Consider the following 12,086-nt stretch of genomic DNA (forward strand, 5'->3'; position numbering starts at 1 on the left):
TTTACAAGGCCAACAAACGGTATCAGTGAACATCTAAATTTAAATTTAAGAATCATTTTAAGGACCTTGTAAATAAATAAAAATATCAACTTGGGCAATATTATCTGGCAAACATGATATGCATGGACCAACATAGCCAGTTTAGTTCAATGGTCAATAAGAAGAATTCCAATAACACTGATGACAATTGAAGGCAAAATAACTGGAGAAAAGATCAAACCAAAATGAGAAAGAAAACCACCATGTCAGTGAACAAACACAACAATCAATTTGACATTTTATACACCATGCCAAGCTGCAACACTCGAATCAATGAGTGGAAAGCCTCGTTTAAAGAAAATAACTAAACTGTAGGAGAGACGTTCCGTTCCACATAAATAACAACAAAACTCAGAACCAACTTCCATGTTGGCTTAGCAACTGTATATCTGATGTAGCTGCATCTTTACATGTAAAAATACGTGCTAATTCTATCAAAGCCTAGGAGATTCTATTGAGGTTCTTGAATAGCATTAGCGATCCAATTAGAAACAGCTCTTTGGGTGTCTGCATCAGTAGATGGAGAAAGGGATATTGGAGTGACTGCAACCTGTTCCAAAAGGATTAAGTCAGACAATATCGTTTCATGTTTTCTTGTAACAAAAGAGTGAAATTCATCTCATGAAATCCAGAGTATTTAAGCGACTTTATTTCATATTTATATGTTTAAGAGGTGAAGTGATTGTACATAACCTCTGGTGTAAAAAATATATATAACAAATATATAATAGAGATTACTCATAATAGTATGAACTACATAGATTATTATATATAGGCATGTAACTAGATATAACCTAACCACACAGTCCATACTAATACATATTCCAAAGATACTGACAATCATTCAAATATTATCTAGCAATAAAAGAAGAACTGAATCATTACAAATGAACAATTCAAATGGCAAATCGGACCTGATGGTACCATCTGATTCTGATTAAATTTTTTAATGCACTGAATCTCAAAGCAGGGTCATCTAGTGAAATACTACAAGTTACTATTTTCAAGGAGGGCGTAATGTACTTACATATCCATTTTCAAGCGCTCTGAAATCCAGCTCCTCATTTGCATCTTCAAGATCCTTGCCCGCAAGCTGCAATTACAAACCCAGGCGTTGGATGCAAAATTTTAATAAAATTGAATGATTTAGACTGAAATATCAATTTGTGGAAAATTGCTAACAGAAAGAACTTCTGCGATTATTATTTCCTTTTACTTTAATTAAATATGGCACATAAGCAAGTATTAAGATCTACGATTTGTTATGCAATTACTAGAGTTAATGTTACATGCATCATCAATTCATCATTACTAAGATAGAGAACAATTGCAATTTTTATCGAACACTGCTACGAGTCTTTGATATATATTAGTACGACCTTAATGATGCTGAACAAGGACCCATATGAAATAAATCTTTTTCAACAATATGATTTTTAAATATTTAATTTGGTCGCTAAATTAGATATCAATGCTTCAAAGTGCAAACTAAGCAGAATTTTCTTACTTCTTGTATGAAGTACTTCACAGTCCGGTTAGAGTCAGATTTCTTTGAAACTCCGACAGAATCAACCTCCACATTCTTTTGCTGACTGGTCGAGCGCCGAGCTGCACCCTGTAAAACAACACATTTAACAGAATTAGAACCACAGGATGAAAAAACAATAGAATACAATAACACACTGTATGATAGCTTCTTACAGCAGCAGAGGCATCTCGGCTGAGCTGTGCAAGCTGCATGCCAAGACTTTGTTGGTTAGACATGAAGCGTGCAGCAGACGGCTGCCTGCTAGCTGATACAGCTAGCCAGGTAGGTGCAGACCTCCACAGACTTTTGATGGTCGATTTGAATCCCTACAAGGAAAAAGCACGGAAAACATAGGTGTTTGAGGTAAAGGAGTGGAAATGTTTACATGCGCATTTGAAAATTAAAAAATGAAACAGTTTACAGTGCCAATATAGTCTTCTGCGTATTTGGATACTTTGAAGTGTAAATTAGAATGGGTTGGATCCTGAAGTAGACAAGGGGGATAAGATTTGAACAGAGTGCTCCACAAAATTCTGTCCCCCTCAGAAAAAAAACACTCAATATTCCAACTGATGAGCTGAGACCAACTTTTGTACATCTTAATTATAGGTTACTGATTATGGATAATATTCTAGAGCCTGGCTAATAATTTAATCATTACAATTGCAAGTGGAACTTGAATAATGTACATCTCTTTTACAATATTTCAATTCTACTAAAACTTTTATAACTTGAGGTACAGTAACCATGCTATCTAACACATGTCCTGATTCCTAACAATCACTAACACAGGATAAGTTATCTAACAATCTGTTCTTTCACCGATTAAACATTTAAAGGTCAGGATTAAAAAAAAAATCTACCTATCCCCTCAGCTGAAAGGAGAATACAGTTGATTAGGTTAGCTGTAAATTTCACCCCTAAAGAAGATGACACATGAGACGCATGAAGTTAACCTAATTCTGCCCTTTTCAATACACATAAAAAAATACTTTATAAAATATATAAACAACTTTCAAGATTTATGAATTTGTTAAAAATAAAAAAAATTAAAATTATGTACTAAAGAAATACAAAAATTAAAATTTCCTGTTAATTTTAAAAACACCATTTAAAAAAATTAAGATAACATATTATAAATAAAATAATATATCAATCCTACTAAAAAATCAAATTACTAACCTATAAAAAATAACTATATGTCTTACAAGAAAATATATATAAATAAAAACATCCCAAAAATATTAAAAAAACTCGAATATTATAAAAGCTCAACTAAAATATATTAAAATATGCAAAAAAGATCCAAAATAAAAATATACAACTTTCTAACTCTAACAGACTTGTACAACTCAAAAATAAATTTTCTATAAATATAAATTTTAAATAAAAATATATTAGTAAAAATACAAATTACTAAATTAAATAGATTAAATTTTATATAACAAAGTATTTTTGAAACAATGTCACACATAAAACACAAATATGAAAATTTAATTATTAAATAAATAAGTAAAATTAATAATCATATTTTACTTGTTTCAGATTAAAGAAGCAGTGTTTGTAGTGATAAATGATGAAACTAACAAAACAAAGGTAGATGTGTGAAGGGACTTAGGTGTCTCGGGTGTCATCTACTTGCTGCTAAAATTTACAGCAGACCTGATCAACTGTATTTTTCTTTCTGCTGAAATTTATAGTGGATAAGTAGAATTTTTTTTAACCCCACACTTGAATAGTTGATCCAACTGTGAGGGAACAGATTGTAAGATAAATGATTCCTGACAAGTGATTGTTAGGGACCAGGACCCTTCTTCTAATAGAGAATAGCCTGAAAGAAGATGAAGTCACAGACTGCCTGTTGTGAGTATGCAGCCAGGAATCCACCTTTTATAATTGAACAACTGATAACTAAAGTACAATGCTCAAGTCATTCACTAAATTCCACATAGAAGGTCAGTACTTAAGTTAAATGCTTGCGAATTTGCAAATCAAAAATGGATCTCATCTTGGGGATCAGCAATCATGTAATTACCCAATGCATGAACAGTGTACCAAATCAATCAACAATGTGATCACAAAGTGATATTTCATGTAAGAAACGTTTCCCAATTCTAGTGTGAGTGAACTAGCAAAAGATTTGAGTTACCTTGTTTTTTAAAGGTGAAGTGGGAACATCTATGTTCAGCAAGCAACATTTTGGGAAATCTCCTTTCTCTATGTCACTTATAGCTGTAGTTATTAGTGGCAAACAGACAGACACTGCATCCTTAAGATCACTTTCTTGGCTTTCACCTCTTTTCCTGAATTAGACAAGTATAGTGCTATTACACAATGTAACCATCAAACAGGACATATAGCAATGCAGCATAAGATTAACATAAAATTCAACTCACCAGTTCAGTGAAATAGACATAGATGGTACACCACTAATTAATGCTTCCCTGGCACTAGCTACTGCCCCTGAATGAAAACTGTGATAATAAAAACATTGTTAAATTTGATTAAGATTCAGTTACAAAGTCCTGGAATCGAATTTTTATCAAGATTGAGAGAATGAGTCTCTCATAATCTAATGTTTCAATATTCAGCAAACAGGAATCAGGCAAAGAGCAATAACCGCTTACATATCATGCCCGCAACTTGAACCCATATGGACTCCGCTAATTACCTGAAAAAGTACACGGAAATAATAACTACTCAAAAAATATTAAATATTAAAAAATAGATAGTATTCCTTCTGCCTTGAACACTATAATATATACCAGAAGGGGCTTAGACCAAGAAAACAGTGCGCCAGAAAATGCTAGTGAGACACAATCCCCAGGAGTCCCTGAAGAAGTGGCAACCAAAATTTAAACCTTCCCTTAAAATAACAGTTGTTCCTAATTCCAGCGTGTAATAAGAGAAAAAGATTATTTCTATCATAACAAAACATATAGCTCTCTAAATTTCTTCAACAGCAAGAGTCAAATTTAATACCAGAAACTTCATAAGCAGTTGCACCCTCAATTTCAGATGAATAAACAGCAACCGATTCTCCCACCGTCAACGAATGTCCAGAGTGAGATTTGTCCCTAATCCAAATCAATAACAAATAAACATACCACCAAAACAAATCTCAAAAATGTAAACCAAAAACAAGCAATCAACAATTAAATGATAATCCTTTTAAGTCCTACCGATACTACAAATCAAGAAATCAATAAACAACAAATTATCAAATAACTCCCATCCATTCTTGAATGACCAACATTGCAAGCAACACAAACTAGCAAAAACAAGTCATAGTGAAACTAAAAACACAAGAGAATCTACAAAAGAAGATAAACAAGTACAAAACAAGTCATAGTCAAACTAAAAACACAGTAAAAAGTAAACAAGTTAAGAGAGTTACGAGTGAGGGGCGCAAACGCAGACATTATAAAGGCCTTGTTGAAGCAGGGCCTGAACAAGAAATCTAAGACCAGGGGAATCAATACCATCAGCATTAGTAACAAACACAATGGGCTTTCCTGAACCATCATCCTCGTTGGTTTCAACATTAGATTCTTGTGGTTCAGTTTCAGTTCCTTTTCTGTTTGAAAGAACTTGTTGGAGATTTGACACTAGCCCAGGTGGCAATTTGTTGTTTTTCATCTTTTGTGTATTCAAGAAAATCAAGAACACTAGTGTAAGAAAACGTGGGTGTTTTAAGACAAGATAAAAGAAAGATGGACCGATTCAAACGCCGAAATAAATGATTGTATAAAAGGGTTTGTAAGAGGAGAGTGAAGAGGAGGAGGATGCAAGAGCGCGTTTTGAGAGCGTGGAGTGAGAAATGGGGAAGTTGAGAGCGGTAGAGAGGGTGTTTTGTTGGACACGTAGAGGGAAACGCGTGAGGGTGATGTTTGGTTTGTTTGTAATGATTTTATATCTGTAGGATGAATGAAGTGAGCATCTTCTTCTCAAGTGGTCACCCTCCCCTGCTATTCTTTTGTAATCGATATTCTTTCTAGACAGGGAAAAGAAGGTGCATGTATTTGCAGAAGATAATAGTGTGATTAGGTTACCAGATTTTTATTTATACAAGTATTTTGATATGTATAAATGAACCCAGAAGAATATTTTGTAATTAAAAATGTAAATTGGAATTTGGAGACATGGTTTTTCAATATTATTCAAGTTACAATTTTTTTTAATACGATGTAATCTTATATATAATATGAAATATAATTTTTGTAATTTATATGCAATTTCGAGCAACATTCATGCAATCACATATGTAATTTTTTCCGTTTTTTGAAAATAAGTTTAAAAACGTGGCTATTTTTAAATAAATTACCTAAATTGATTTATTAAAAATGTTGCTAGGTCCGCACACTGTAATCAAAAGATAACATTATTAGAAAATAAGGAAATGATTTCGGGAGTGCAAGCGCGTAGTGTGGTGATATGAAAATTGGATAAATATAATAATATGGAGATACGGGGGCGGCGACATATATGAAGAATAAATCAAAAATTTATATATATTACATGTTAAATATAATAAAACCGGCTAACAAAACCAAAATTTGCAAGAAAAAATGAATCAAAATACATTATTTATTAATCTAAATCAAATGCATCATTTATTTATTACCCGGCGGAAAAAAATTGTTGGGAGTTATCCCGCACTATTTGTGGGAGTCGCAAATTGCTAGTATATAAGCACTCCATAACTTTATTAGAATGGGGACTTTTTACGATGTGCCCAAAAATAAACTCATACGGGTTCGGTTCAGAGCGGAAAATATCATACCAATGTGGAGTTAGGTTTGCTTATGATCCAACAAGTCAAAGTTTTAGGTTATAATGATACATTACAATTCAAATTTGTTCCCATAACGGGTGGGGAAGCAGCATATAAGTTATCCCGTAATAGACTTAAGAGAGAGATACACGGGCATGGCCTAAGGGAGACAAATATAGTTAGACGGACTTCCAATATGAATCAAGAGGAAGCCAGATCATACAGAATGAGGCAGATTCTAGGGGCTCGGGCTCGGCTAGAAAAGTGGCAAATGTGTTACCCCAGAATGGGTTTAAAGGCGAGGTGGACGAGACTTCCGGTATGGGTCTAAAGGAGGCAAAGGTAGTCTGATGCACTTCTTGTATGGGGTCAAAGGGGGAGTCAGATCACACACTGAATGATGCAGATTCGACAAATGTTGAGTTTGATGTGCGAAGATGGATTGTTGATAATTGTTCCACATCGTTTGTGGCGGGTCAAATTACTATTATATAAGTAATTATATAACTCCATTATTAATTTGGAGTTAGGTTTGCTCGAGACCCAACAAAAAAAAAAGTATCATTTATTAATTTAAATCACAAATATACGAGTAACTTTTAGTTTATATAAAAATAAATATGATAATCAATATTTTTATTAATATAATTTGTTAAAATAAATATTAAATACATTTTTTGAAGATAAAATTTTATATTAATTTCATAATCTAAAGGAACTAGATATGCGAACCAAGTGCACCCGCGTCCTTGCTTCTGCCAGCAGGACTGCCAGGACTTTGAGCGACTAGTTTGTCTGGTTGTTTGTAGAACAGGAGACTTCTGCAAATTGCAAACTTAATTAGAATCAAATAATGGATTAGTATATGTCATTGATTAGCAAGCTCTTTATAGTATCATTATTTTCTAGTTGAGGAATTCAAATCATCACACCACTTCGTCACGTTTAACCATTATAAGGATTATTACTCTTATTCGATGACTTTTAGTTTAAAAATAGTATTAAAATGCAATTACAGGATTCATAAGCATGCAAAGATACCTAAGACCAATTATGACCTCTTTTAAATACAAGACATGGCCCGAGATGTTCCTTTGCGCTGCCCATGATATTTAGTAAACTGTTTTACCAAAACAGTGAATGCACCTCAAATCATTTCTCAGTTCTTACAATTGTAACTTGAAGATACATTTTGCGTCTTTCCCCCCTAAAGTAAGGGTCATCGTCTTTCCATTGTTCAAAATTTATTTAAAAACAAAATAAGTACAATTGTTGAAGATACAAGGATCTGCCATATGGAATCCGAATCAACAGCTGAACAACTATGTATATGAATTAGAACAGATAATGATGCTGAGTTTTGTTCTTATGTTTGAGTCTGCAATTTGGCCTTCAGTGCTTCTATTACTGCAGAAAAATCATGGTCGCTTAGGCCGTGTGATTTCGCTACCTTGTAAAGTTCATTTGTGGCTGCTGCAATGGGAGTAGGTTGCGAAACTGACTCAGCTAAACCTAGAGCAAGCCTTAGATCCTGCCAAAAAAAAAACTTGTTAGATGTAACAATGATTGACGACACACCAGCAACACTGTGAAAGTTACAACCTTCTGCTGATGCTTTAAGGGAAATGCTGTGGGATACTTGGATTGGACCATAGAAGGACCTTTCATGGAGAACATTGGGGCACTGATTGCACCCTGTGATACTACCTGCAAATCGTTGCATGGATTTTTAAAAGTGATTTGCGGTCTAGTGCCAGCCGCTAAATTAAAAATATATAAAACAAGATAACAAAGGAAAGCCAAGGCTAATGCAAGATTAAATACTGATTTCGATGGAATACAGTGGAAGTATCCAACAACTTTATCTGTATTAATTTTATACCTCCACCAGAACACTCGGGTCTAGGCCTACTTTCTCGCTGAGAAGCAATCCTTCAGAAAAAGAGGCCATCATACTGCAAGCAGTTCGCAACAAGAATCAAAGATCTAAATACAACTAAATTATTACTTGGTTGATATTAAGAAATATATATAGGATAGAGATCCTGCAGAACCTTCCCATGATCATATTGACAACAAGTTTCATTGCAGCTCCATTTCCAATATCCCCAAGATAAAATCGTGACTGAATCAACAAATATAATAACACGGACCAATAAATAGAGAGAGGCGTTTAGGCTACTTCACTAGAAAAGGCAAAAAAGTACCTTTCCCATGATGTCTAGAAATGGAGAAACTGTGTCGTATAATAATTTATCACCTGAAATATTGCATCCGTGGGTTCAGTCAATAAAATTCTTTTTTCACTTATTAGGACATAGTTTGAATGAAAACAAAGCCAGCAAGAGAAAGCCACAAGAACTGAGATGGACGTAATATATAGAATATATGTATTTGAATACTGTACTTTTTTGTTAAGTACATGCTTGTTAATCAAATAGGAAATTTTTTCCTTAAAGTACAATTTCTTTAGATAAAAATAAGATAGGACCATTGGAAGCTTACCTGCAGTTAAGAATATCAACTGCCCGTCTTCTGCGGGCTTTTTAGAGCCTGAAACAGGGGCCTATATAAGAAGTAAAGCTTTATAATTTCTTTTGATGGAATAACGTTCCTATATGGGTATTGGAGGGAGAAAACACTGAAACTACGACTACTTCATTATTTTGGATATCTAATAGAGTTATATTTGAACCATAACTTGAGTACCTAACCTCCAAAAATAGGGCCCCGGTGGATTTGATATTTCCACAAATCAATTTAGAAGTAGTAACATCAACTGTCGAGACGTCGACGTATCTACAAGCACAACAAATCACTTGCAATATGAATTGTTGTAAAGAATAAGCATATGATGATAGATTTTTTTTTACAAGAATATGAATATCAATAGCAACAAGCCACTGTAATTAAAGCATATAAACTCATAACGGGGCATTGACCAACATATTGTTTAGGAGATTGCTGCAGATCCACTAAGTAAGCAACCAGCAAGCTCTTGAAACTAGGATAATTAATTTACTTATAGATTTTGTTGAATTTTTTTGGTTAAGTTGAATAACACTGAAAACTCATATGTGAGGGGAACAGAAGCAGATACCCTTTTCCTGCACTCATTCCATTTGCAGCCCCATTCTTCCCACAAGCAACATCCACCTGAAAAGGACTACTAGCATATTAACTTGTAGCCAATATATCAAGCTAAATACACTGAATCGTGACATACGCACTGCACTTTCAGGATCAGCAAGCATGGCAAACGTGATATCACAAGACGCAGCCACTTCCTCTGGTGAAGACATATATCTGCGAACAATGGAGTAACCATATATTTATATTTGATATAATGTTTAAGGTTAAACTGATCCACTTCAAAGGTATAGTGATGCAAGTAAAGAATTTGAATTGTATTTGTACCCCAATGCTTCTATATAAAATAACCTTTTATCATCCACGTTTTATAAGATGGATTAGTTTCCAAATTTCAGAGAAATTCAAACCCTACAAGCTTTTATTCACCTCATAATTATATTATTTTTTGAATAAAATAATGTAGTACCCAGTGCACAAACACAAGGCCCCCCCCCATCAGCAGGGTCCAGCATAATTACGTATTATTAATAAAGGTAATTTGAAGGAGTAATTTCTGTATAAACGCAACTGGAAAAGGCGTACTTAAAGTTTCAAACTATTATAACTGCTGTCAACATTCTGGGTACACCATAATTAAATTATAGTATAAACTGTAACTGTAAAGTATATTGCTAGCCTGCATTAGAATATCAGATTGTTGGGGACAAGTCGAGCAGCTAATTATCAAATGCCTGTGCCATGAGCTGAAGCTTTCCAATGCATCATGGAGAATATTAATGTTCTACATATAAAAATATGAAACTGGAGCTGGAAAAGTTATATTAGTTGGAGTATCTAAATACTTACTTGGCACCCAAGGCGATTAGAGGATCACATTTGCTCTTTGTCCTATTCCAAACAGTCACATCGCATCTACGACAAGCCAATTAAAGATAAAAAAATTTGCATACTTATGTGAGAAAAATATTCTTCATAGCAGTTACATGTGTCAGGTAAGACTTAAAAGCCCACGTAATTGCTCTATCTGGAGGCGAATGACATCATAAGCCAAAGAGAATTATCACTTCTATGAGATTTGGAAGTACTGTTAGACGACTTTTCTGTAACAACTAGGCATTGTATAATCTGTCCATGTATCCACTAGGCATTGTATAACTTGTCCATGTAAAAAACCAATTTTAATAAGTTTGCTGACATACATAAATTCGCTGAACAATAACGTTTTAAAATCATAAATGGCACTGCCCAAGCTCAGTATATAAATAGAATCGTACCCCGATTTTATGAGATTTTGTGCCATTGGAGAACCCATGATGCCAAGACCCAAAAACCCAAGACGTGCCGGAATTTCATCTGTCAAATACATGCTAAAACTTGGTTAGAAGTAAAACGACTCAAAATCAGCTTCTAAGTCCAACTGCATCAAACTGTATTTCATAAAAAAGCTGGAAATCCACTCCAGGACCAGGTCTAAAATTATGTAAACATCCAATGCTACGCACATAAAGTAAAAATATAAAATTGAAGCATAAACATTTTTGAATTCAACAACTACCTATTACATTTTCATCATGTCTTTAATCCATTAACAGCTCATCCCAATTTAACATAACATTTTCCATATCAACATTGCACAACAACTAGACCTAGTAAAGTACTAATCACCGCAACTATCAATTTCAGGTCACCATTTATCAGCACCCAAATTATTTGCCATCACATTCGCATATAATCAAGAAACCCAAAAAACCATGATCAGTAAAACACAATACACAAAACCCCGTATTAAAAAGACACATAATTTGCAGCAAGAATCACAAAACAAAGCATAAAAGAGCTCAGTACATAAAATTTAACCAAAAAGATTGTACCTTTGGTAGCAGAAGCTGAAATTAGAGAGGAAAAAGATTGAATTCTGGGGAAAGAAAAGAAGGGTGTGGACTTAAAGTTGGTGGGTAGAGAAGGGCAGAAGCTTGAAGACATTGTAATGGCAGCAGCTGAACAAGTTATTGTGTTTTGTGGTGAACACAACAACTTAGAAGACAAGCTTACCCAGCTTGCAGACATTTTCTTGTCTTTTTTCTTTTTTAATCCTTCAAGTCTACAGGCCCTCCACCACCTCCGTAAAAGGCTCACAATTCTATGTAAAGGTCTGGGACTGGGACCCTTTATAATTTATCTTGCTTATATTTATTTATTTATTATTTATTTAATCCCACCTATATTTTTCAGAAAAAAATTGCAGAATTTACTCTTTTTTTTCCTTTCAAAGTATACTTAGACCTATTTAGTACTTAGACCTATTTAGTACTCCAAGTCCAAACTAGTTACCTAACTTTAATCAAAATATTAAAATAATATTTCATAATTCATATCATAAAGTGAAATTATCATAAATGCTAATTTTATTTTTTAATTTTTAATTTTTATTATTTTATAAAAATATTTATAAAAATATTTTAATCGAAATCAACTAAATATGTAAATATTAATCAGAGGGTCAATTATTGTTAGGTGCAGTGAAGAGAGAAAATGTGGATCGGGAGAGTAAAATAACAGAGGCAGTAACAACTCTTTATAACTGGCAAGAAGGTTTGGACCCAAAATGTGTAATCGGAGGTTGAAGAGCTAAATGTCGTTAAATTGTTGATA

At 33.7% G+C, this 12,086-nt stretch overlaps 2 protein-coding genes across 2 annotated transcripts; both read right to left on the bottom strand.

The window, feature by feature from the left end:
- Positions 1-249: 249 nt before the first annotated feature.
- On the bottom strand, positions 250-5,570 carry LOC141668172 (uncharacterized). The gene is made up of 10 exons (XM_074474898.1): positions 4,965-5,570; positions 4,550-4,644; positions 4,333-4,400; positions 4,195-4,238; positions 3,964-4,041; positions 3,717-3,870; positions 1,741-1,893; positions 1,547-1,654; positions 1,067-1,132; positions 250-589 (listed from the first exon to the last, which is right to left on the bottom strand). The coding sequence occupies exons 1-10, from the start codon at positions 5,204-5,206 to the stop codon at positions 491-493; spliced, it is 1,107 nt and encodes a 368-aa protein (XP_074330999.1). The 5' UTR covers positions 5,207-5,570; the 3' UTR covers positions 250-490.
- A 1,912-nt stretch (positions 5,571-7,482) lies between these two features.
- LOC141667325 (glyoxylate/succinic semialdehyde reductase 2, chloroplastic) lies at positions 7,483-11,567 on the bottom strand. Its single transcript, XM_074473767.1, has 12 exons — positions 11,306-11,567; positions 10,709-10,787; positions 10,281-10,346; positions 9,572-9,647; positions 9,442-9,497; positions 9,056-9,140; positions 8,847-8,907; positions 8,549-8,601; positions 8,396-8,466; positions 8,224-8,296; positions 7,944-8,048; positions 7,483-7,872 (listed from the first exon to the last, which is right to left on the bottom strand). Exons 1-12 carry the CDS (start codon positions 11,499-11,501, stop codon positions 7,708-7,710), a joined length of 1,086 nt encoding a protein of 361 aa, XP_074329868.1. The 5' UTR covers positions 11,502-11,567; the 3' UTR covers positions 7,483-7,707.
- Between the last annotated feature and the right edge of the window lie 519 nt (positions 11,568-12,086).

Source organism: Apium graveolens, chromosome 6 (assembly GCF_009905375.1).
Source record: "Apium graveolens cultivar Ventura chromosome 6, ASM990537v1, whole genome shotgun sequence".
Taxonomy (NCBI): Eukaryota; Viridiplantae; Streptophyta; class Magnoliopsida; order Apiales; family Apiaceae; genus Apium; species Apium graveolens.